Source organism: Danio aesculapii, chromosome 15 (assembly GCF_903798145.1).
Source record: "Danio aesculapii chromosome 15, fDanAes4.1, whole genome shotgun sequence".
Lineage (NCBI taxonomy): Eukaryota > Metazoa > Chordata > Actinopteri > Cypriniformes > Danionidae > Danio > Danio aesculapii.
This window is the reverse complement of record NC_079449.1, coordinates 23,561,835-23,586,984: the sequence shown is the minus strand read 5'-3', so window position 1 is coordinate 23,586,984 and position 25,150 is coordinate 23,561,835. Positions and strand designations below refer to the sequence as shown.

General features: G+C 36.4%; 1 protein-coding gene across 3 annotated transcripts in view; it reads right to left on the bottom strand.

Moving 5' to 3' along the window:
* exo5 (exonuclease 5) overlaps window positions 1–25,100 on the bottom strand; it is a 43,808-nt gene extending 18,708 nt beyond the window's left edge. The window contains exons 1-6 of one of the 3 annotated variants that reach the window (XM_056474425.1): window positions 24,824–25,100; window positions 24,533–24,617; window positions 22,944–23,197; window positions 19,962–20,066; window positions 19,720–19,892; window positions 15,661–17,908 (exon numbers count right to left, since the gene is read on the bottom strand). In XM_056474425.1, coding sequence (XP_056330400.1) covers window positions 17,438–17,908; window positions 19,720–19,892; window positions 19,962–20,066; window positions 22,944–23,197; window positions 24,533–24,617; window positions 24,824–24,920 — 1,185 coding nt within the window. In that variant the 5' untranslated portion in view covers window positions 24,921–25,100 and the 3' untranslated portion in view covers window positions 15,661–17,437. Of the gene's footprint in view, window positions 1–15,660; window positions 17,909–19,719; window positions 19,893–19,961; window positions 20,067–22,943; window positions 23,198–24,532; window positions 24,618–24,823 lie in introns of those variants that run through there. The other 2 variants (XM_056474426.1, XM_056474427.1) reach the window with 2 other exon arrangements.
* Window positions 25,101–25,150: the final 50 nt, after the last annotated feature.

The window sequence follows — 25,150 nt, the reverse complement described above, 5'->3', positions numbered from 1 at the left end:
AGAAAGGCAACAGTAACTCGAATAATTACTCGTTACAACCTAGGTAGAATAGCATCTCTGAATACACAACACATCCAACCTTGAGGCAGATGGGCTACAACAGCAGAAGACCACACAGGTTGCCACACCTGTCAGCTAAAAACAGGAAACTGAGGCTACAATTGGCACAGGTTCACCAAAATTGGACAATAGAAGATTGGAAAAATGTTGCCTGGTCTGATGAGTCTCGATTCGGATGGTAGGGTCAGAATTTGGTGTCAACAACATGAAAGCATGGATCTAACCTGCCTTGTATCAACAGTTCAGGCTGATGGTGATGGTGAAATAGTGTGGGGGACATTTTCTTGGCACACTTTGGGCCCATTAGTACCATCTGATCATCATGTCAACGCCTATCTGATCAACTATCTTCTGATGGCCACTTCCAGAAAGATAATGTGTCTTGACATAAAGCGCGTATCATCCTAGACTGGTTTCTTGAACATGACAATGAGTTCACTATACTCAGATGGCCTCCACAGTCACCAGAAGTCAATCCAATAGAGCACCTTTGGGATGTGGAGGAACAGGAGATTCACATCATGGATGTGCAGCCGACAAATCTGCAGCAACTGCATGATGTTATCATGTCGATATGGACCAAAATCTCTGAGGAATATTTCCAGTACCTTGTTGAATCTATGCCACGAAGGAATAAGGCAGTTCTGAAGGCAAAAGGAAGTCGAAGCCGGTACTAGTAAGGTGTACCTAACAAAGTGGCTGGTGAGTGTAGTTTCCAGACAAACCTAGAAAATAACAAGTTTTCATTTTCTGTCTGTCTAGTTCATGGTGTAAATACAGAAGTTTCAAGCTTTAAACAGGAAGATGCTAATGGTCTAATGCGAATGAATGATTTATGCTAAGCTAAGTGTGCTCCCACCTGACACAGAATTCAAAAGGCTGAATTAAATCTGGTGGATTTACAAAATGGGCAGTCCTTCAGCATAACAATGTATCCCCTCTGAAAAGTTTATTAACCTACATAATGAGCTCTGTTTGTTTCTGAGATGAAGTCCCTCTCCAGAGGCTTCCAGCAACATGACGGTCACTGTCAACTGCCATTTCATTAACCCAGCACTTTTCCAAACAGCTCAATTAATCTCTGATGTGCACAAGCTTGCATCAGAATCTGCAAACACACAAGCACACTTTAACCACTAATATGCTAATGCTCACTTCCCTTCATGAAACAAACACACACAACTGCACACTCATTCTCATGCGTCGGGATGCTTTAGAGTGTTTTGTGCTCTCTCGTTCTCTCCCACATGCAGCACAAAATGAAAAACGAGACTCCCCTCTGGTTTTTCCTTGCCAGGACGAGAGGACAATTACTCTATTAGGATAAAATGTGCATGCAATCAGATCTGCTGTTTTAGAGGGGTGTGCGTGAACCTTCAAGGCAGTAATGCACTAATGGGCCTTGTGCTCTGCCAAAAATGTAAAAGACTGAATTAAGATGTCCTTTACAAGAAAACAAAAGGCCTGTATCAAATGACCTAAATGCATTTAAAAGTCCACTTAAGGTGTTTCACAAGAAGAGCCTACTGTTCTGGAGCAAAACTAGGTGGAAATCCGCTTTTCAAAACAATGTTGGTGCATTATTTAGGTGTATAATTAAGGTATTTTCTCACACCAAAAAAAAGTAAATTTGGCCATAGCTAAAACTCTTGCTTGTTTTTATCATAAAGTTTTTAACTTAGAGATGTTTAGAGAGTCAGGATTTAAAGGGCACCTATGATGAAAATCATCTTTTGTAAGCTGTTTGGACAGAACAGTGTGTATGTATAGTGTGTTCACGCTCATATTGGAGTGATATAAACACAACAAATCATCAAATATGATTGACAGGTGCAATGCTTCTATAATATTATGTATACACACGTCCACAGAACTGTGATTAAATAATCTGTTCCAACTCTCTGTGATAAGTTTTATAAGTTGAAAACTTTTTTAAAACAGAGCATGTTTGTAATAAAGACAGTAAAATCGCTATACAAATCTTAACCGCTAAAATCCCCATGATCGCATGGTGTCAGTAAATGCTAATATGTGTGTATGTGTGTGTGTGTGTGTGTGTGTGTGTGTGTTTACTGCAAATGGCATTTGTGTGAGACTCATCATTTCAGAAAGGCTTGAATAAACTCCACCACAAATACATCAAATACACTTACTTGGTATTTTTTGACTAATGGGTTGTATTTCAGCTTCATCAGAGTCTGTCTCTGTAATCGTGCTGTTAATCTTACATAACACATAATGAGAAGTAGACACGCATGTGGGAACAGTGGGCGGGGAGAAGCAGCTCATTCGCATTTAAAGCCACAGGCTACAAAACAGCTACTCAGACATCAAAATGGGCAGATTCTGGAGGCTATAATAAAAACTCTGATGGGGATTTTGAGCTGAACCTTTACACATTCTAGAGGCACCAAAATCTTATCTTATATCTTGTAAAAGAGGTAAAATAGGTGCCCTTTAACATGTAATACAGAACTGTAAGAAACAACGTCAGAATTGCAAAATGACAGTATTTTTAACTTTCAACCATTAAAAGCCTGAATTGTTTGGGATAATTTGTAAACTAAAAACTGCTAAAAACTGCTAATAACTGCAAACAATAAAGTCAAATTGGAGGTAATATCTCACAATTGCAAGAACTGCGAGATGAAAACTTTTTTTGAGATGCAAAAAAAGGTCAGTAACATTAGTCAGTATTGTGAGAGAGAGTTATGAGATACATATTTAGAATTTTGAGGTAGAAAAAAGTGATAAATGTAAAAGTAAAGCCTTCTACTCTTCAAGTTTTAATAAACAGTTTCATATTGATAACTACATATTTCAGATGACGTCTTTTAAAAGTGACCCATATATGAGGTGGATTTGTATTTAAACTGTACGTTTGGCATAAAACCCAGACATTTTCTGACCCACAAAAGCTTAGCTGACAAAATGGGAAAGCAAGCTTTAAAGGTCAGCAAAACATTAAAGTTCAGCATGACTCCACTGGTTTGAGCCATTCCATTCGGCACTGAACAGAGTCATGTGATCACAGTTGGTGTCCACCTCAGTGTCCATCCATCTCTTTTTCAATAATGTACAACATACATCGAGAGAAGAATATCCAATCTATCCACATACATGACAGATACAAATGCACTTATTTGATTCTTATCAGATTCATTCCCACAAGGCCTGAAACTGATCTGAGAATATCAGAATCCATCTGCTTTTTTTTCTGCTTACACATTTGTTGGTCTTATCCAATCTGTGCCACATGAGAGGGAAAAAAATCTATATTGAACATCTGAACCGTGTAATACAAATGCAATTATGCAACTTGTTTTGTCCTGTAGCTTTTTTATCCTAAAGGGAAATGTCTTTACATTTTTAAAACATATAGATCTACTGAACTACTAAACTGAATTAGCCACTAAACTGACAAAACGTAAAGTACTCAAGTTTTCTTGTGAGATCAAGCTCGATACAACATAACCTAATATCACATATGTGACCCTACATATTGATATGATCACATCATGAGCACGTCATGATTTTGCCAAGTACGATGTGAGCCTGGATTAACATCTATGTTGATCCTGGAACATCATTTTTGTTCAGAAATGTAATTCATACCTATTCCCTACCCCTAAGCCCAACCATAACTGTAAATAATTTCCAAAATCAGAGGGGAATAACAGATAACAATCATGTAGAAGTACATAAACCTAACCGTAAGCCTAAACTTACCGTAAACTGTAAACATATCCCTTAATTCTTATTGGCTAATTGGAATGTTGTTGCAGGGTCAACATAGATGTTATACAAGGTATAAGAGCCGTACGTTCATTGTTTTTATTTATGTTAAATTAATAATAATGTGAAAAGCAAAACTTGAAAATATTTTACTAAAAGTAATTACATTTTTAATAAAGAGTATATGTCGATGTCACTTCCGGGAAGAAAGAAGTTGTGTCATGAAGATGGAAGCAAGACTGTGTAATATAGTTCAGTTAAGCTGTTATTAAACATTTTCGAAACAACATCACTGGACTGTCTTATGTTACACGTTCAGATCCTGCTTATTCAAAGAAAGAAACAAGACAAGAAGAGGCGGACTGATGGCACATACACAAGCAACATGTCCTACTTGGTGAAATTAGGTTGGCGCATCACATATAATGTGGGAACAGCCAAACACATGTGGTATGAATCAAAATGATCGATTTTCTTAGAATAATAGGATCATGATCCGTCAAGGCATTCTGTAAATCTCAAATTGTAAATATATTAAAACTTAATGTTTGATTAGTAATATGAATTGTTAAGAAGTAATTTACATATAGAAAAAAATTTTTTAACACTTATATTACAGATTTTGGGGCAGCACAGTGGCTCAGTGGTTAGCACTGTCACCTCAAATCAAGGTTGCTGGCTCGAGTCCCAGCTAGGTCAGTGTGCATTTCTGTGTGGAGTTTGCATGTTCTCCTCATTTTCAGGTTGCCCAATGCGCATATGCACTCGAAAGGAACGAGATCACGACACCAACCTCATTTATAGCCATTCTTCACATTATCATCCTCTGAAAAATGCTTCGTCAGATCACACTGGTCTTCTGAAGTAATTCACAACTTGGTCTTGATGGTGAATCACCTCCAGAAATGGCAGCTACTCTTTGTTTACAAGCTTGTGGGCGTTTGAGTAGTTGCTGTCATGTGATGTGCATTTGACAGGACAGACTGTACCTCGTGTTCGTTTCATGTAGATTGCAAAAGCAAAAAACTTTTGTTTTCAAGTGCACTTTGTTCATTTAAAAGCAGAGAAGTCAAGCTTTATGTGGATATATTTCTCTTGACTGTGAAGCAAGTATTCGCTGAGATTCCAGTGTGTTTGTTGACAACATAAACTGTCATAAAGGCACACTGGTCTGAGCTTCTCCACTGGAGAATCGCCAGTCTACAGCGATTGATGATTGGCTCCTGAACTAGTAGGCAGGGCTTTATTCGCCATATTAACCGTTACACTTTTTCCCATTCAAAACAATATGAGTGATATGTCTTGTGTATTCTATAGTCTTTGGCTGTGGTGACCCCAAAGGGACTAAGCCGCAGGAAAATGAATGAATGAATTACGAATTTTCAAATAGTTGTATAATGGCCAAATATACATTATTGGAAAGCGTACATGTTTAGCTTTTTCAGTATTCAGTATATATTCACTGCAATTTCCAAGAATGGACCCTTAGCTCTGGATTTTTTGTCACATATTTGCTCAAATATATTATTTGTATTACAAACTGCAATGAAATACTGTAACACTTTCCTGTAAAGTCTCTTCCTCTGCATTAGTCTAAAGGCAGACTAATATTTCATCATATTAGCAAAATGATGATGTCAGTGTAATTGGCTCTGCGTTCAGTTTCTGAGTGAAACCGCAGTGTAGCGCTAATGTCTGGGATTAAAGAGTCAGAACTGGAGACAGTGGTGTTTCGGTCAGTTGAGTGATGATGACAGTGAGATTGTGCTTTTGGACAGCGGCTCGGCTCGAAGGATCTCTCGTGATTAGCTAGAGCTTGGTAAAGAGAGCCTGCGGGTTTGATTTGAGCGCGGTGGTCTACACTCTGGCCAGGGTGGAGCTCAATTCTGGCTGGCTTACACACTATTGCAGCAGGAGACCGCTGGCTGTCAGTCTGTAATGAGATCTGCGTCAACGGCTTACACTTTCAGTGGATTTACTGCGCTTTTTATGTCCATGTGTCAGGCATTATTCCTTTGCAAGAATGTTTCCTTTGTTTCTTATTTTCCAGTTCTTAATCTTTTATCTCCTTATAAGCTGCTTTGGATAAAGGCAGCTTGTAAGTTCTGTTAAAATGTTCAATGTAAAATGTAAAAAAAAAAAAAGATTATGACTAAATATGATTACACTGTAATAAATATCTGTTAATGAACAGTTTTTGGTTTATTTATGGTTGTGAGTAGTATTATGGGATGTTGATCTCTGCTCTGTTGACATTTGATGTTGTGAAGTTTAACAAAGTGACTTTTATTGACATTTTAGTAGTTTGAAATAAAATAATGTATAAGAAATAACATATAGAGGAATAAGTCTGTAAAATAACAGAAATATAGTGCAGTTTATTAACGTTATCACTTGATTGAATGACTGTTATCAGTGGTTATCAGCTGATAGATTTGAGCCAGAAGGGCCCTCTGCACCTACTAGAAGGCTCAGAAGGTTGTAATCATCCATCCACATGGTTAATCAGCTATAGATCAAATACAGCTGCCGCCAGAAGTCAACAAAAATTATTTATATTATTTATTAAATGTCCCATTTATTGTGTCTAGCCCTACCCCAACCCAAAACACACCCATCACAGTAATGTAAAAACAGATCTGGAGTCTTCGCTAGAAGTATAGCTGATTAACCATGTAGATGGATTACAGCCTTCTGAACCTACTAGTAGATGCAGAAGGCCCCTACTGGCCCATATCTATCAGCTGATATACACCAATAATGCCCATTCAATCGAGTGATAACATTCGAATCAGCTGGGTTTTTGTACTATAATATATAACACCAACAATATGTCACTTTAAACTATTTAAAATGTTAATAAATGTCACTTTTTCAAACTTTTCAAGGTTAAAAGTTGTTGGAAGAAAGATCAAGGTCCTGTAATGCAATTCAAAAGCATAAATAAACAGGGGGAAAAATGCTAATTTACAGATATTTATTACAGTGTTCACTAAAGTAAACCAAGAATCTGTGGTTCAGTTAAAGGAATAGTTCACCCAAAAATTACAATTCTGTTATAATTTACTCATCCACAATGCGGTGGTCTCAAACTCAATTAGAGGGCCGCAGCTCTGCATAGTTTAGCTCCACGCTGTGTCCATAGTTTTTTTTTAGCTTCAAGAATCCAGTTTGAGACCTATGCTCTATGTGTTCTAAACCTGGCTACATTTACATGGCAACAATGTAGCAGTTTTTCTCTGGCGTTTTCTAAAAAGTTTCACGTCTACATGAAAACATTTTTCAAAACTGTGTTTACACATATCTGTGAAAATGGGTAAAAATGTACTACATATGTCTGGTCAGTACTTTACTCTTACTTTATTAATAAACAGTCCCTGTAGGGAAGTACCATAAGTGGCTCAGCGTTGGTGTTGGTGTGTGTGTGTTTGTAAAATTTGTCATGTGTGTATGTAAAGTCTCCACTTTTGGTTGTAATGTGAAGTAAATCCATGTTTTGCTGATGAAGCTTTAGCAAAGAATTGAGCAACAACAACAACTACCATGTATTCTTCCATTGTTGAGTGTTTGTTTGCGCTTGCAGTTAATCTAGTCCCCTAAACATGTACCATGCATGCACCTCCTCATTTTAAAAGAATCTCAGTTATCAACTCAATTATATTCTTTTCAACAGAAGAAACTTATGAAAGTTTAGTACCACTTGAGTTTAAGTTAATGGTGAGGGCATTTCAGTTTAGGGTGAACTATCCCTTTAGGAAATAATAACAGTATTTAAACAATACATTGATTTAGTAAATAAATAAATGAGCAATATCACATGAGTAGCAGAGCGATGTGTCTGATCAGCACTGGTGGGAGGCGTGCGTTGGCTCGAGGCTGCAGGATGAGTGGCTTAGTGTCCCACCAGTGACGATATACAGCCACATCGCACTGCTACAATTGTGGTATTGCATATATACAACAGTTCGATGGCACAATCATGTGTATTAAAAAGAAAATTAAACACAAAGAGTCTCAAATCCTTTTTGTAAGAGGAACTACTTTCTTCCGCCATTCATTCATGAGACTGATTCCTGTGACGCTCCTGGGACAGACGAGTCTCGCTGACGTTCAGCTTCTCCAGCGCCTAGACTGCAGCTCTGAACAAGACATTTGGCCATAGGAGAAATGGTCGTGCCCAACTGAACCTGGTTTCTCTCGAAGTTTTTTAATTCTTCACTTTCGCCAATTAGTGAAGTTTTTCCACTGGCTTGCATGGTTCGGGATCTGTAGAGCTGCGCATCGATGGATTTGCTCTTCAGTATTTGGACTCTCCGTAGTGATTATTAAACCACACTGAACTGAGCTGAACTGAACTGAACTGAACTTAAACACCACAAACTGAACTGACACTGTTTCAATTTACAATGATCTTCTATGTGAAGCTGTTTGACACAATCTACATTGTAAAAGCGCTATACAAATAAAGGTGAATTGAATTCACATCTGCAGCTGACGTCAGAACAGCAGAAACTGTAGCTCTATCACTAATGTCACTTTAGAGCTAGCGTTTGAAGGATTCTCTAGCAGATTTAGATTCGTCTAAAGTGATGACAAAACAGCTGATTTTGCTCACATTTTAAGATTACAAAGGCTCATACACACCGGGACACTTTTCGTTTGTGTTTATCATCAGCGTTTTTCGAGAATTTTTTCCGGATTCAAACCCAAGCAATTTTCACTGGCATTGAGCAGAAGAGTGTGCAAAAGCACTCCTTGACGTTAGATGGCACTACAAAACTTTAAGCTTCTGAAACCCACTTGTAACACAAAAGAAGACAGAAAGTTGACACGCTTGTTGTTAAAGTTACTGGCGATACGAACAAGCATGGATGGTTTAAGTAGCAGCTCTAGCAATGAAGAAATGATTATTGTTCCCCAGTGCAATAAGCAGCTCCACGTTCATATTGCCTCTAGGTATCTTCTTCAATGTGAACTCAAACCGACAGTTTTGCGCTTGAGCGTCTCCAAGTGCTGTTTACTGTAACTTCAGCAGCTCCATGCACTTGAACAAAAGTGCCAATCTGATTGGTGGAGGTTTTGATACAGCACGTCAAAAAAAAAAAACGAACATGAGGCGTTTGTTTAAAAATGACGCTTTTACGCCTGACGTTTTGCACATTGCTGTGCATGATCACATTGGTGCCCTTTATTTAGTCATGAGGCATTAAACGTCGATGGAAAACGTGAGCAAAAAGCGTCTCGGTGTGCACGGGCCTTAAGGCTGAACTGCATGAAATGCCATCAGTCTAGAGATTTCCCAGTATTTCTCTATTGCAATCACAAGATCATAGTATTACTATGGTATAAATAAAGCACTACAACATACAAAAGAGATCGACTTAGAAAGTCATTTATTAGTTTAATAATGATTTGTTCAGCTGTAGTTTGAAATTATGTTGTGTTTCTCTTAGGGCTTATTATGTGGTCTCTGTCGCCATCTTGTTGATGAACATCGTCAACCGTCTTTGCTCAAAACAAGGTAATGGCCACCAACACGCTGTTTCTCAGAAATTATAAATATTTTAAAATAGGCACTATCGTTTTAAATAAACTGCATAGTTGCTATCTAAACAACTACATTCTCGACTAAAAAAGCCTCGAAAGTACATTATGTTGTCCAACAGCAGCAATATTTTTCAAATTGTAGAGGCTGTTTCTCAGTATGCGTTCTTCAGCGTTCTTGTGTCCTCGTGTTCTCGTGTAACATCATCATTAGCTGTCAAGATCGCAGGAGCAGAGGGCACGTGAAACTTCCCAGATGTGTTATTGATATCAGGGACGCATCGATGCAGACTTGAGCAACGATCTCGCTCTAGAATTCCCAGAAGTCATTGCGACTGGAGGTGGGGAAGCGCAGGATTTTATTTAGGTTTATTATTTAAGTTCAGAGATATCACTTATTTATCTAAGGAGTTTCCCTAAATAAAAAGGTGAATATAAACAGTACCACGGACACCTTAACAAAGGAATAAACACATTAAGGATGTTTGTTTGCTGAAATTTGTATTAAAATCGGTTTCACTTATATTGTGCAACGTATATTTATAATGTTTTTATGCATAGTATATATTTTGAAAAGGGGAAAAACAATAAATCATTGTATGAACGCTGTAATGTTTAAATCATTTTCCATTTAAAACACGTGAAGGTCACGTGACCATCAGGAAGAACACAGCATCTCATGTCTCAGAGGACTCGTTCTCTGTTCTCGCGGTCTCTCAAGTTCGTTCTTCCGAGGACACCTGGCAAGACTGGCCTCCACAAGAACGCAAGTCTGTTCTCTGCGTTCTTGGAATTGAGAAACAGCCAGAGTGTCCTCTGCTTGTCGCTGTATGTGGGCGGAGTTAAGAGGCTGGATAAGTGCTGTCACTTGCAGAATATCACACGGCTATCAGCCAATCAGATTCAAGAACCAGACAGATTATTATATATAATAAATTAATGAGGTTCCAAAAATGTAGTTCTTGTAGTTTGTTTTAATCTGTGTATGTCTCTCTCTCTCTCTCTGTGTGTGTGTGTGTGTGTGTGTGTGTGTGTGTGTGTGTGTGTGTGTGTGTGTGTGTGTGTTTTACAGTTTTTTTTATGGATTACATGGTTACATAATATTCACACAATAGCAGTGAGTTATTCATAATTTATTGATTCGCTTTATTTATTCTCTCTAGACTAGAGACACTAACTATTGATTCTGGAAGTCTTAACTAAAAACATTTCAAACCTGCCAACCATTCAAACCATATGTATTTCATGTATTAATATGTATATTAATATGTTTTTTTCTTATATTTTGATCAACTTTGATGAGCAGAAGAGACTTATTTAATAAAAATGGCAAAAATCTTCCCAAGCCCGACTATTTGAATGATGTATAATAATGATTTACAGTCTGCAGAACATCATACACTTGGAAATATATTGAATATGAAATCCGCTGCTATTGGGAGATTTACCATGAGTGTAATGCGCTAGAAGAATTATTATTATTTGCCCAAAGGGAATTATGTAATCCAGCGTAACACCATTCATCATTACAAGACATCACAGCGGACAATAAACGATTGCAAAGTTTCAGAAATTTATATCTGCAGTACGTCCCCCAAGCATTGCTCACTCACAAGACGATCAATTAAATCACCTGACATGTTTGCACTTTGTTTTACGTGTCATTTAACCCTTTCCTCGCATGATAGCTGAATCAGAAATGGAGCCTTTTAACCTCTTTTTGCCTCTTTCTTAATGCAGCCATTTTATTGTGCGTGCTATTGATCGGGAATTGAGTTTGGTGCAAATCAGTGAGCAACACAAACAGAGCATGAAGCGATGGGCCACATTAGTGCTGCACGGCTCCTCTTTCTGCCAGGTGACACAGTTTACAGAGGCTGTAGTGAAGTGCTGGAGCTCTTTACTACACACTGATTGACTGCAAGTGCTTTTAAGAGCCTTGAATGGGGGGTCATTAGCGCCTGAGTGACTTTAGCAGAACAGACGCTTCTGCGGGATCCCATGGCTGCGTCATGCTTTGGTTCAGACATGAGCAAACACAGTGCAGGCTATGGCTTTTTTAGCCTATCGACTGCTAGATTAGAGAAGACCTGATCCAGCACAATCTAATAATGGCTGCTCGATGCGTGCACATGCGCAGAGCTGGGTCAAAATCAGCACCGTTATTAAATTAGTCTCGTCTGTATTAAGATTTTGCAGTCGTGTGCTGGATATGAGGTGAGCAAAACAGAAAACAGTATGGCAGTTCATTAATGGAATAAACAAGTCTCCTGAGCCAATTAAACGAGCTTGTAATGCATGGCCATTTAGGAAAACGTATATTCAAAGTTTCCATTTGACGTCACAGCTGTTTTTTATAGGGTTACTACACATTTTTAGAAGTCAGATGTTTTAAAGGGCACCTATTTTACCCCTTTTACAAGATGTAAGATAAGCCTTTAGTGTCTCCAGAATGTGTCTGTAAAGTTTCAGCTCAAAATACCCATCAGAATCTGCCCATTTTAGTGTCAGAGTATACTGTAGCTGTTTTTGTAGCCTGTCGCTTTAAATGAAAATGAGCTGCTTCTTCCCGCCCACTGTTCCCACTTGCGTGTCTGCTTCCTAAGCCTTATTCACACTACAAGCGCCTTGCAACGGCAAAGCGACAAGTGACCATTCATTTTAGCAGAGAGCGAGCTATTTCCGGCGATTTCCATCTACGCAAGCAACATCAACCATTGGTGACCAGGTGGGCGTGTCGAGTGACGTAACAAAGTTGAGAATCCTTCAACTCTATGCAAATGAAGAGGGACTTTCTTGAGCGTGCTGACCTACACAGACCTGTTTGCAGCAGGTCGCCACCCAAAGCGACAGGCAGCTACAAAGTCGCTAGTGTGAATGAGGCATCATCATGAGTTCATGAGGCATCAGATAAACAGGACAGCGAAATGAAGCTGAAATACAGCTCATTGGTCAAAAATACCAAGTAAGTTTATTTGATGTATTTGTGGTGGCATTTATTCAAGCCTTTCTGAAATGATGAGTCTCGCAGACATATTAGCGTTTACTGACATCATGCGGCTGTGGTGATATAGCAGTTAATAACTACACTTTACGGTCTTTATTACAAACATGCTCTGTTTTAAAAACAATTTAAACTCATAAAATGTATAAAAATCACAGAGAGTTGGAACCAATAATTTAACCTCAGTTAACTTGCAAAGAAAATGTTCTGTGGACATGTGTATTTAAGAAACATGGCGCCTGTCAAACAATTCAATGGGCGGGGTAAACTGCACTCCTACATTTTTAGCTTTATTAGCTGGTTCAGGTGTGTCTAAGTGGGGTTGGAGCTAAACTACTGTACACCAGCCCTCCAGGACAAAGTTTGGGCACCCCTGCTTTGATTATGGCCCGTTTCCACTGAGTGGTACAGTATGGTACGTTATGGATCGGTACAGGCCTCTGCCAAAAGGGTACCAATGACAGAAGGTTTCAGTCAACGTCATTCTCGCTCAAGTAAAGCTGTACAGGTCGTTCACATATCATATGAGAAGCACAAAACAGGTGCGTTATACACATAAATACTTGTGTATAAATGTTCATTACTCACCTTTCTTTGAACCGGATTTGATTAGAACTGCAGATCAATGATAGGGCGAAATAGCCTACTGTAACTTCTGCAATTATATAAAACAGGCGTGACCAACCCTGTTCCTAGAGATCGACCTTCCTGCAGATTTCAGTTGAAACTCATATCAAACACACCTGACTGTAATTATCAAGTGCTGTTCAGGTCCTAATTAATTGGTTCAGGTGTGTTTGATCAGGGTTGGAGCTGAACTTTGCAGGAAGGTCGACCTCCAGGAACAGGGTTGAGCACCACTGATATAAAATAAATAAATACATGCAACGTATATGAACACTTACACCCTACAGTCTCCGATATGTTACCAATTACAGAAAAAATACATACACCATACAATTAGTCCTTTTTTGGGTTCAAAACCAACACGCAACATATAGCCTACAGTGCAAACCTCTCATCTGTATCTTTATTCTTCACCAGCACATGTAACCACTTGTTAGACAGTAATTCCGTCATTCTGAGTTCAAAAGGCGACGATAATTAATAAACATGGCAGTTTTGTTAATGTTTTAGGTTGCTGAAAGAATCATTTGCTCCTTTGTTTTTTCGCGCTTCACTCTCACATTTGTCTGTTTCTGAAAGTATCGGGTTTCAGAAGCACTTTAATAATCACGTGCACGTTATTATCATAAGCTCAAGGAGTTCGTCATTTCAAATATAGACGCACGGTGACCGCAAGCGTGAAAGCGAAGCCACTCGCGCTTTAGATGGCCTTGTAAACATCTACAGGGTAAATCTGCTCTTCTTCTTGGCTTTGTGGCTGTTCAATTAGACAAAAACAAGGTTTGTTTAAGCTCGGGTCAACCATGGCTCGTTATTATATGTATATATTATTACGGGGTTAGGTACCTTTTGACAGTGGAAACAGCCATAAAACGTACCAAACCGTTTTGTACCGTACCACTCAGTGGAAATGGCCATAATGGATCTCTATATACAGCAGCATATATACCCAGTTTGGTGGCCGTCCTGTCACATATGCCGCGAGTAGCAAAAACAGCATGATGTGTTAAACACACGCAGTCTTGCATAACAAAACAAGGCCTTACTCCGCTGGCTGCAATTTTTGTTATATTCAATGGGAGTATTTTTTACTAAATTACAAAAAGAAAAAAATTACAAAGAAAGTGCTTAATATGACTATAATTGGCTTAATATGACTATTCATTCATTCATTCATTTTCTTTTCAGCGTAGTCCTTTTATTAATCTGGGGTCGCCACAGCGGAATGAACCGCCAACTTAACCAGCATATGTTTTTATGCAGCGCATGCCCTTCCAGCTGCAACCCATCACTGGAAAACACCCATACACACTCTTTCACACTCATACACCACAGACAATTTAGGCTACCCAATTCACATGTACCACATGTCTTTGGACTGTGGGGAAAACTAGAGCATCCGAAGGAAACCCACGCGAACGTGGGGAGAACATGCAAACTCCACACAGAAACGCCAACTGACCCAGCCGAGGCTCGAACCAACGACCTTCTTGCTGTGAGGCGACAGCACTACCTACTGTGCCACCGCGTCACCCTTAATATGACTATAGTTGACCCAAAAAAATCTAAATTCCCTCCCCATTTAATCACACTGAAGTGGTTTCAAACAGTTCTATTGAATACAAACAGCAGCCACTGACATCAACAAAAAATACTATGGAAGTCAACTGTTGTTTTTTCTTATAGTCTTCAGAATATCTTGCTTTGTGTTCGACAGTAAAAAGAAACTAAAACAGGTCTGGAATAGGTTGAGGGTAAGTAAATGACAGAATTTTCATTTTTAGGTGAACTCTCTTTTTAACCAGCAGCCTAAGAACAGCTTCGAGCATTTGCACACTGAATTGAAACATGAAGTAAAGTGTTTGTGTGTTGGTGTGTGATTTGGGTTCAGACAGAAGCACCCTAAGGGAGTAAGTGGCCTCTTTTAAATACCAGATGTGTCATTCATAATCTCGCTGTGTCAGATTGATAACAAGGACATGCTCCAAGGCCTGTGTTGGTGACGACACTCGGAGGTCAGTGCCAGTGCAAATGAAATTTCAGGCCTAAATAAACAAGCCTCTCTGTATCAACACTAACTTATCACTATGAGAGATCTGCTCATCAAAATATGGCATTTCCAGTCTTTGGCCCAGCACTGATTTTATATTAGCAACAACTGTCAAATACAGATTGAGAATGTCATAGTTGAAGGGATAGTTCAACCAAAACTGAAAATTCTGTCATTTACATACCCTTCACTTGTCACAAAACTGTCTCAGTCTCTTTCTTCTGTTGAACAAAAATATTGTGAAAAATGTTGAAAACCTGTAACCATTGACTTCCATAGAATTTGTTTTCCCCCTATGGAAACCTATAGTTACAGGATTTTAAAACATTTTCTTTTATGTTCAACAGAAATAAGAAACAATAGAAATGTAAAATACTTGAGGAGGGGTAACTTTTTTGGGTGGACTATCCCTTTAAATATGTGGATGAACATAAATTTAAAGATTCAAATGGTAAAACAGCACCATCTATCGGTACATTTTCCATCGTAAATTAATAGATATTTTAAAAATATTTTGATAAGCACAACAAACATAGTAATTAATCCTGGTGCATCCTTATACATTTTTTTTGTCTTTTTCATTTAATTATTTGTGATTATTGTGGCTGTATTAAAGCTAAAAGCATGACATAACACAAAAAACATTCTTATTTAAAGTTTATTATTTAATTCTCATCGCTATTATTTGATTCGATTTTCTTTATTTTTCCACAGGTGCAAAAATAGTTGAACTCATGACCTTCAGGACAAAAATGTCCCGACTGAAACCCATTAAAACCCATTTCATCTTAGCACTATTGAAGAGAAAAATAAGGGAATTAAAATGTTACTTTTATTTATTTCTACACTGACATTTTGTCCTCTGTGGACCTGTGTGTAATTCATTATTTAACTGAAGCACAAAGGTTAAAACACAAAAGCACAGCATAACTCATTTAGGGTGACTTATTTTTAATGGTTTAGCTATTAATAATTGATGATCATAATTTTTACATGATACTGAAGTGGAAACAAAACAGAAAGAAGTAAACAATTATACAATTAGGAAACAGGTTGATCCGAGTCTTTTAGGAACTGCTGATCGACTAGACTTTTCACATACAACCATCTATTTCTTTGGTAAATTAATAATATAAAAAATAAACATATACATTTTATTTTTGAAACATTTTAGAGGTCTGTATTCTATGGAAGCCCAATGAGCACTGAATAATAATTTTAAAATATATCAAGTCAGAATTTCGAGTTATAAAGTCACAATTTCGAGTTACAAAGTCAGAATTCTGAGTTATGAAGTTGCAATTCTGGGTTATTAAGTCAGAATACTGAGTTATAAAATCAGAAATCTGAGTTATAAAGTCGCAATTCCAAGTTATAAAATCAGAATACAGAGTTATAGTCAGAATTTTGAGTTATAAAGTCAGAATTCCAGGTTATAAAGTCAGAATACCCGAATTATAGTCAGAATTTTGAGTTATAAATCAGTATTTTGAATTATAAAGTCACAATACCAGTTATAGTCAGAATTCTGAGTTATAAAGTCACAATTCCAAGTTATAAAGTCACAATACAGAGTTATAGTCAGAATTCTGAGTTCTAAAGTCAGAATTGCGAGTTATAAAGTCAGAACTCCGAGTTGTAAAATCCGAATTCCAAGTTATAAAGTCAGAATTTTGATTTAGGGTCAGAATTCTGGGTTGATTAATTCACAATTTCAAGTTATAAAGTCAGAATTCCAAATTATAAAGTCCAATTTTGAGTTATAAAGTCAGAATTCCTAGTTATAAAGTTAGAATTGTGAGTTATAAAGTCAGAATTTAGAGTTATGGTAAGAATTCTGGGTTATAAGGTCCCAATTCCGGGTTATAAAGTCCGAATTCCGAGTTATAAAGTCAGAATTTCCAGTTATAAAGCCCAATTCAGAGTTATAAAATCTGAATTCCAAGTTGTAAAATCAGAACTCTGAGTTTATATCACGCAATTCTGAGATATAAAGTCACAAGTGCGAGTTATAAAGGAGTTTCCTGTTATGGTAATTTGGTCACTTTAAAAAAATATCATGCATTTATCTGCATTGCATCAAGCAACCCTGAATAAAAGGATCGTAGACTGAAAACACATATCCATTCTAATAGCTAAGTGGCCTAAACATTTAATGCACACGACGTGAGAAAGCTTTCAGCCTGCTTCCATAAAAGCCAAACTAAACAAAAAAATGCATCATGGCTTTAACAGTGCATTATTAAGTCAAAGCACTTCAGTCACAGTCATTATAGAGCAGCACAATAATGTTCACATCTTGATTTAAAAACAGAAATGCTTAAATAGAACAAGACAAACCTTAACCTAGGTATAAAAGTTAAAAACGGAATTAACACTGATTTGCGCATTCAAATATATAAATATGATCTGTAAAATCATAAGTGTGAGCTAGAATGAGCCGCTTGTTGGTCAGAAACTGTAAATCTGTTCTTCCTCCATTCGCAGATCTCCTCATACAGACATGATCTGCATTTCCAGGCCTCCTCTATATCCACCCCTTTAGGTTCTCTCTGTCCCGTCCAGTAGGACAAATAACCCTGAAGCTCTCCCCGTATTTGGGCTTCATCAAAAGGAGCCACTCTTGTCCCAATGGGCCCATTAGAGCCTTGGTGAAAGTATTCAATCTGAAGCAGGTCAATACATGGAAGATCAGAGCATGACACTGTTATAAGCAGAGTTTCAACCAGCTCCTCAAATGTAGTGGCATGGACCCCAAGGTTTTTAGCATGAGCCTGGACTCCTGCGCCAAGAATTTGAGCTGAATGCAGTTTTAGGTGACTGAAAACGTGATCTTTTTTCATCTCCCCTCTGACCAGTCCATCAAAGAGCAATTTATACAGGCCCACCTGAGTGATAGATGGATGTTTTAGAACAGATGTAAAGATGTATTATAAGGCAAATCATAATAATGAATTGTTTTGTGTCAAGTAGAAAAGTGTTTTTATATGTATGTTGGGGTCATATGAATGTGAAACACTTGTCATTTATCTGATTTTATTTATTTATTAATTTTTTTCATCAAATTTAAATGGTTTATCTCTTAAAATGTAACTTAAAACTGATAAGTTTACTTAAGAGAATCTTTAAGCATTTGCAGTTTTGTTCCCTTACTAAATACAAAGTATTTTGTGATATTCTTTTAAACTTTTTCTATGTATTCATAATTTGTATTTCCATTTTTTTTGCTATTTTCACTCTCACCCTTCATTCAAAGTGAAATTATATAAAATATACTGTTATTTTTTCCCCTAATTAAAATAAAACTGGAATTCAACAAAATATAAACACGAAAAAGTATAAAAATTCATAAATTAGAAATGTTACTACAGCAACTAGCTAAAATAACATAAACAATAAAAATTATATTAATAATAATGACAACTGTTATTAATAAATAATTATAATAATATTTTATATAATAAATATACTAAAGTTAATAATACGTATTTTAAAATAACAACAATGCTTAATTCATGCTTAGTTTATTAAATAAAAACAAAGCATAATTCCATCAGGGTTTCTGCAGGTTCCTTTGAATAGTTTGCGTATTAACAGAAGATCACGTAAAGGGATGTGTTGCTTTAGTTTTCTTTCCCTGATTAGGGTATTTAATTTGGAGAATTTGCTGTAAAATGTCAAACAGCTGTTTTGGATTGTTTCTCTTTCCAATAAAAAAAACTTAAAACTTAAAATACAAAACGTAGAATGTTAAAAAAAGGTTTTGAGGTGGATTATAGGTGATTGGGTGTCAGCCCGGTTGGGTAGCTTTACTTGAACATAGGAAAATTAAGATTTACAACACAACATTTCAGTGAATTTAAGACTTTTATATCCTAAAATTTTGCTTTTGAAATTTAAGACCATGCAGACACCCTGTTCTATATAATGCAAAAAAGCTTGCATAAACTTGAGAATTGTATGTGTGAATTAAATAATTTTGTGCCTTTACAAAATCACCTTACAGACCCACACTATGGCCAATTGTATGTGGAAACCAGGGTGCGAATTACAAAGGGGTTGGGGGTGATTGACCCCCCTAATTAACGCTTGATCCCACTGAAGGAGGTCAAGACAAGATGTATGGGGTGGTCAGTTCTTTAATACTGAGAAATATTCACTCTGATCTGTATTTAAAATAATAATGTTAAAATAACAGATAATATCATTATACATTTGACCACCCCTATAACGGTTCAGTCCATTGTTAATGCATAATCCTGCTGAGAAAAAAAGTCTGAAAGCGGCAGATGTAGAGCACCAATACACATCATGTTCACAAGACTTTGTTTTCTCTTAAAATAGGTGTTTGTATATATATTTAGCCTGAAAATAAAATCAAATTAGATGCATAGTTTAACAATAGCTAATCAAAGAATACTGTAGGTCAGAATACACTAAATATCCCTCAAAACTCGATAACTATAATAACTAGATGTAATTAACAAAAAATACATAAATGACTGAAGCATGTATTACACAAACTAACCGAAACAGTTGACCCCCCTGATCGTCAATGTATAACTCGCACACTGGTGGAAACCCAATAATGCAATTCAGCAAGAACAAGGCGTCATAGTTCACAAGAGCAGAGTGCAATGATTTACCCCTGTATCACTGTGGACAAAGGTCAAAGCTTCAATCAATTCCTCAATCTCACCTGAAAACAGTTGACTTTATCTTGCGCAGAACTGGGCAAGGAGTTCTGTCTGCGTGTCTTAAGCTCATTTATGACCAGCTCCCCCTTCTGGTTATACATCAGTTCATCAATGACCCCCATGATGAAAACACCTTCCTGCACACCAAACACTGGGAACTCTCGCACACGCTGTCCTGAAACAAAAATCACACATATATATCTCATTCAAGAAACAAAACACCACTTCCACACCGTCAACTCACCTGCTTCTAACAGCGGGATCATGTGTAGCATGTTGAGAAGTTTGACGGCTTCTCCATCCTCTCTAGTGCGGATATCTACAGGGACAACATCCTGTATTTCCAGTTCTGAAGATGAAAAGTAGGATTTGGATTACTGTAACACTTCTGTTGTACTGCATGTTGTACAATCTAAAATAAATTACTGAAAATTGATAGGGGACACATGGTTTCCCTGTGCTCGCGTGGGTTTCCTCCGGGCGCTTGAGTTTTCCCCACAGTCCAAAGACATGCGCTATAGGTGAATTGAGTAAACTAAATTGTCAGTAGTGTATGTTTGTGAATAAGTGTGTATGGATGTTTCTCAATAAAGAGTAGCAGCTGGAAGGACATCCGCTGTGTAAAACATATGCTGGATAAGCTGGCAGTTTATTCCGCTGTGGCGACCCCTGAAGAATAAAGGGGCTAAGTCGAAAATGAATGAATGAATGACATGCCCCATTGGTGTATTGTAACATCTGAGGGACACGTGTTAATACACAAGACAAACTCAAATATTTTTTCAATCCAATGAAACTAATTTATTTGATAAAATAAAGTTTTTTTTAATGGAGTTTGACAAAAAGCACATTGCAACTGGAGTCTCTTGCTTTTGAGCACAATTCAAATCAATGTGGGTGAATAGATCAAGAAACTACAAAAGTCCCAAGACGCCAGTGCATTCAAATATTTTTTTACTTTTCTTTTCTTGTGATCACAATGTAATTTTCTCATGATCTCAACATAATTTGTTTACTCATGATCACTTTTAATTTCTTGTGATCTCGACATAACTAAAAAGTTCAGAACATAACAATATGAGCGCAAGCCTGCGTTGCGTGCTCATGATCAGAGATGGGCAGTATTTATGATGCATGTATTTTAAATACGTATTTTAAATACAAAAAAGTATTTTGTAATTTGTATGGGTTAATATTTTGTATCCAAATATTTTAGTATTTTGAATTTTTGTATTTTTAAAATACTGTAAAATACATTGTAAGAAATCTACATCAAGACATCATATAAAGCCACCCTCTGATTGGTACTCATTTAAAGAAGAAGTGTTTGTCGTTAAAACATAAAAATAGGTCCTTGCAATTCTTACAATACTTCACTGGCTGTTTCAGATGCCAGTAGTTGATCAGTAGTTCCACTGTATAGTTAATGAAGAGGAAAGATGTAAGATGTCACAACATATGAAATACAAATGTTTAATAATCAAAAACTCCTAATACATTTTTTACATTGAGTATTGAAGAGTTCAAAAGAAAATTCTGAAAAATTCTGTGAACAATTTATTTTTATTAAATCTTTATTTAAAATATTATTATGTTAATATTAAAATATTACGAGGCTGAATAATTAATGTACAGAGATGACGGCAATTTTACTGGCCACATTTGCTATTAAATGTTGTGTACTTCACCAAGTCAGTTTAATGGGGAAGGGATTGATCGATTATGTCTAATTAATGGAACTTTTGCAAAGAAATGCCATGCTCCTTTGTAAAAGTGTTTTGTAGTATTTTTAAAATACAAAACACAGTATTTTATTTTGATTCACGTTCTGACTGCTGTATTTTGTAGTTTATTTTGATACACCTAAAATTAAAGTATTTGGTATTTTATTTCAAAATACATTTCAATGTATTTTTGCCCAACCCTGCTCATGATTAATGTACATTCATGATTATATTTGTGTATATGACTGTATATCATTATTTACAATAAATTTACAATAATAATTTAACAATAAAAATAGGTAATCTGGTCATACATTGGGTAGGTATTAATATATTAATAATAATAATAATAATAATAATAATAATGATTACACAAACAATTAAAAGGAAAAACAAGTCTTGATAACGAGAAAATGTTTTTTTGTTATTTTGTGATCACAAGAAAATTAAGTCATTATCACAAGAAAGAAACTTTTTGTTATGTCGAGATCATGAGAAAACGAGAGAAAAAATATTTGAATGCATGGACTCTTAGGACGTCTGTCAGAGACACATTTTGGCAAAAAATTACATGGGTAGGACGGCACAGGGACTCTGTGGTTAACACTGTCACCTCACAGCAAGAAGGTCGCTGGTTTGAGTCCCGGTTGAGTCAGTTGGCATTTCTGTGTGGAGTTTGCACGTTTTCCCTGTGTTCATGTGGGTTTCCTCCTGGTGCTCCGGTTTTACACATAATCTAAGGACATGCGCTATAGGTGAAGTGAATAAACTAAAAGTGGCCGTACTGTATTAGTACATGTGAGAGTGTATGGGTGTTTCCCAGTACTGGTTTGTGGCTGAAAGGGCATCCGCTGTGTAAAGCATATGCCGGAATAGTTGCTGGGTCATTCCCCTGTGGCGACCCCTGATAAATAACGGACTAAGCTGAAGGAAAATGAATGAATGAATGAGTGAATTACATGGGTAAGGTTGTGAAGTAGTACTAATAATAGTGTGGCACATTGTAAGTGCTAAAATGTTTTTCCATCTACATAACTAGTTTAAAACTGATTAGTGTCTTGTGCTTAAAGGATTAAAGAACTGTCTATATTGTTAATTATAAATCAAATAATAGCAGATTTGTCTCATTTTAAAGAACAATAATAACTGAAATTAAAGTCTGTGTGAAATCTAAATTTTACAAATGTGTATTGTTATTCTTTTGGTGAACAATTAATCTGTGCAAGTTAATCCACTGAAAAAAAAGTTTGACCTTTAATCAAGGTCTGACCATTTGCTCCTGGAGTTTACTTTTGCTACTGTTGAATAAATATTAACGATGTCAAAACATTTTAGAATTTTGGTCAATTTTTCCATCTATATAGTGATCACACATGACTGCTAGTAAATATAGTTAGTTTTGGTATGACTTCAAATGTGGACATGTTTCAATCATTTGAGTTACAACTAGCCCTGCATTAGTTTGTGCCCTGCTCACCCCTACTGTTCATTATTAGCCTCACCTCTTGATAAATGAATTTCTTGTCCAATTCGCACCTCAGTGCGTTGCATTTCTTTTCTCTTGATATGCGGCTTCAAAAGATTGTAAACGCTCTTCATCTCACACCAAGTCTGTTCGCACAGGAGGGTCACACTCAGATGCCGCTTCCGGAAGCGTTGCATTGGGCTGAAGCTGTTTTCATGGAGGCTCTTTCTCTTTAAACCCTTCACATCATCAGTTTTCACTGCTTCTTGCTTCAGTGCTTTTTTACTGCAACTGGAAAGTCGAGCATTGTGTTATGTGGCAAAAGCAAAAACATAAATAAAATGCACTTTTGAATGATGATTATATTTCGTTCATCTTGCAAAGATGAAAATGGTGTTTTCAGGCAATAATATAATTAAATTATAATAGAGACTATCATACATTTTATTACCAAAAAATTACAGAAGACACCCACTTACATTTCATTAATGATAACAAGGGTTTCTGCAGGTTTCATCAAGTCAAATGTAAGACTTTTTAAGACCCTTTTAAGGCCATTATGAATGAAGGTTTAGACGTATACAGGGCTAAACACTAAGATTTTTTCTTATGGCCTGGTTGAACGAATGGATTTTTCAAATGTAATCATCAAATGTAATTAAATTTCTTAGCAACCTACTTTAACGTGTCAAAACAAAAAACTATTGTATACACTATTTTCAACATAATTTTACTTTCTTTTTTAAAGAAACAACAAGTTTAACACTGTTAAAAGTATATTTATTGTGGAGGCAATTACATAAATAATCCAAAATATATAAAATTGTTGGCTTTTTGTCCAAATAGAGTATAACTTCTATTTAACCTAATGCATTTCTGTTATAAAACCCTATGTTTTAAGGCAATTTATAAATATGATGTCTAGTCCACTCTGCTTACTTCTGTAAATAGTTTTTGTATGCATGGAAGATAGCATAAAGCAATATTTTGCTCTGTTACTATCATGAGGAATTGTGTAATTGTTTTTAGCTTCCTTTCCCTGATTTTATTAAGATGGTATGTTGGTGATTGGATTGATGTCGGCCCAATTGGATAGCTTTACTTGGACAGAGGAAAATCAAGACCTGTTTAAAATTATATAAGACATACAACACAATATTTCAGTGAATTTAAGACTTTTTAAGACCCCGTGAATACCCTGAATAACAGTACATTATTTACCAACATATATTTTCAGGCATTTTAAAATGGGTATTATTTCATGACATTATTTTTATTTCAGTTTTAGGCCTTTCTGTATTTTATTTTTTGACAAAAGAAATTCCACTTTGTCACTTTCCTTCAAACTACAAAGTTTAACCCGTATTTTTTTATTAAAAGTAGTATACAATTTTGAATTATTGCTTATTATTAAATATATTTTAATAAGTACAAGCCAAAATTTGCTAGTTTATGTAAATATATTGGTTACACCGATTACTTTATATATATTTTTCACATTTTATTTTCACAAAGGTTGTTTGAATTTAAGCAAACATTTCACGTTTGCATTTACCATTCTCATTTATAAAATCACCATCTACAAACATTTTTTCTCTCAGCAGCACCACCACATTAAAAACTTACTTGTGAAGTGATGAAGATGCACTGGGTTTGTCAAAGTTCACTGGATGTTTACCATCAGTTTCGATGTTGAGAGGAAGCTGGGACTCTCAAAAGAGATAACAAGACACTTCATTTGCATGTATAACCAACACTGACAAAACAACGTACATGTATTTAAATGCAAACATTGAAGTAAAAAGATGAGAAACGAACAGTAAGACACTTTATAACACGACAATGCCCTCTTGAGTCCAGAAAATAAAGTCACATGACTACATTTAAAACAAACAACCAAAATGACACAATTTTTACCGATACTTTCTTCCTCGGAGGGGATGTTGAGAAACTCCGAGTCGCTAATGTCGTCCCAGTCATCGAGCGGATGTTGAGATCCAGACGCATCCATCATAAAAACAAACTCAAACTGTTATCTCAGCCCATTTGTGCACTCTACACCAGTATTGCAGGAACTAACCTATGATAACACGATACTAGTTCGTGTTTTAATTTGTTTTTTATTTATTATAAGTTTGCATTGTTTACATGCGACATGCCCGAACAACTCCCGGAAATGCCCCGCCTCTGTCAACATCTTTCTTCGCTTGCTAATGTTTGTTTTTCATTTGCTGATAATCTAAG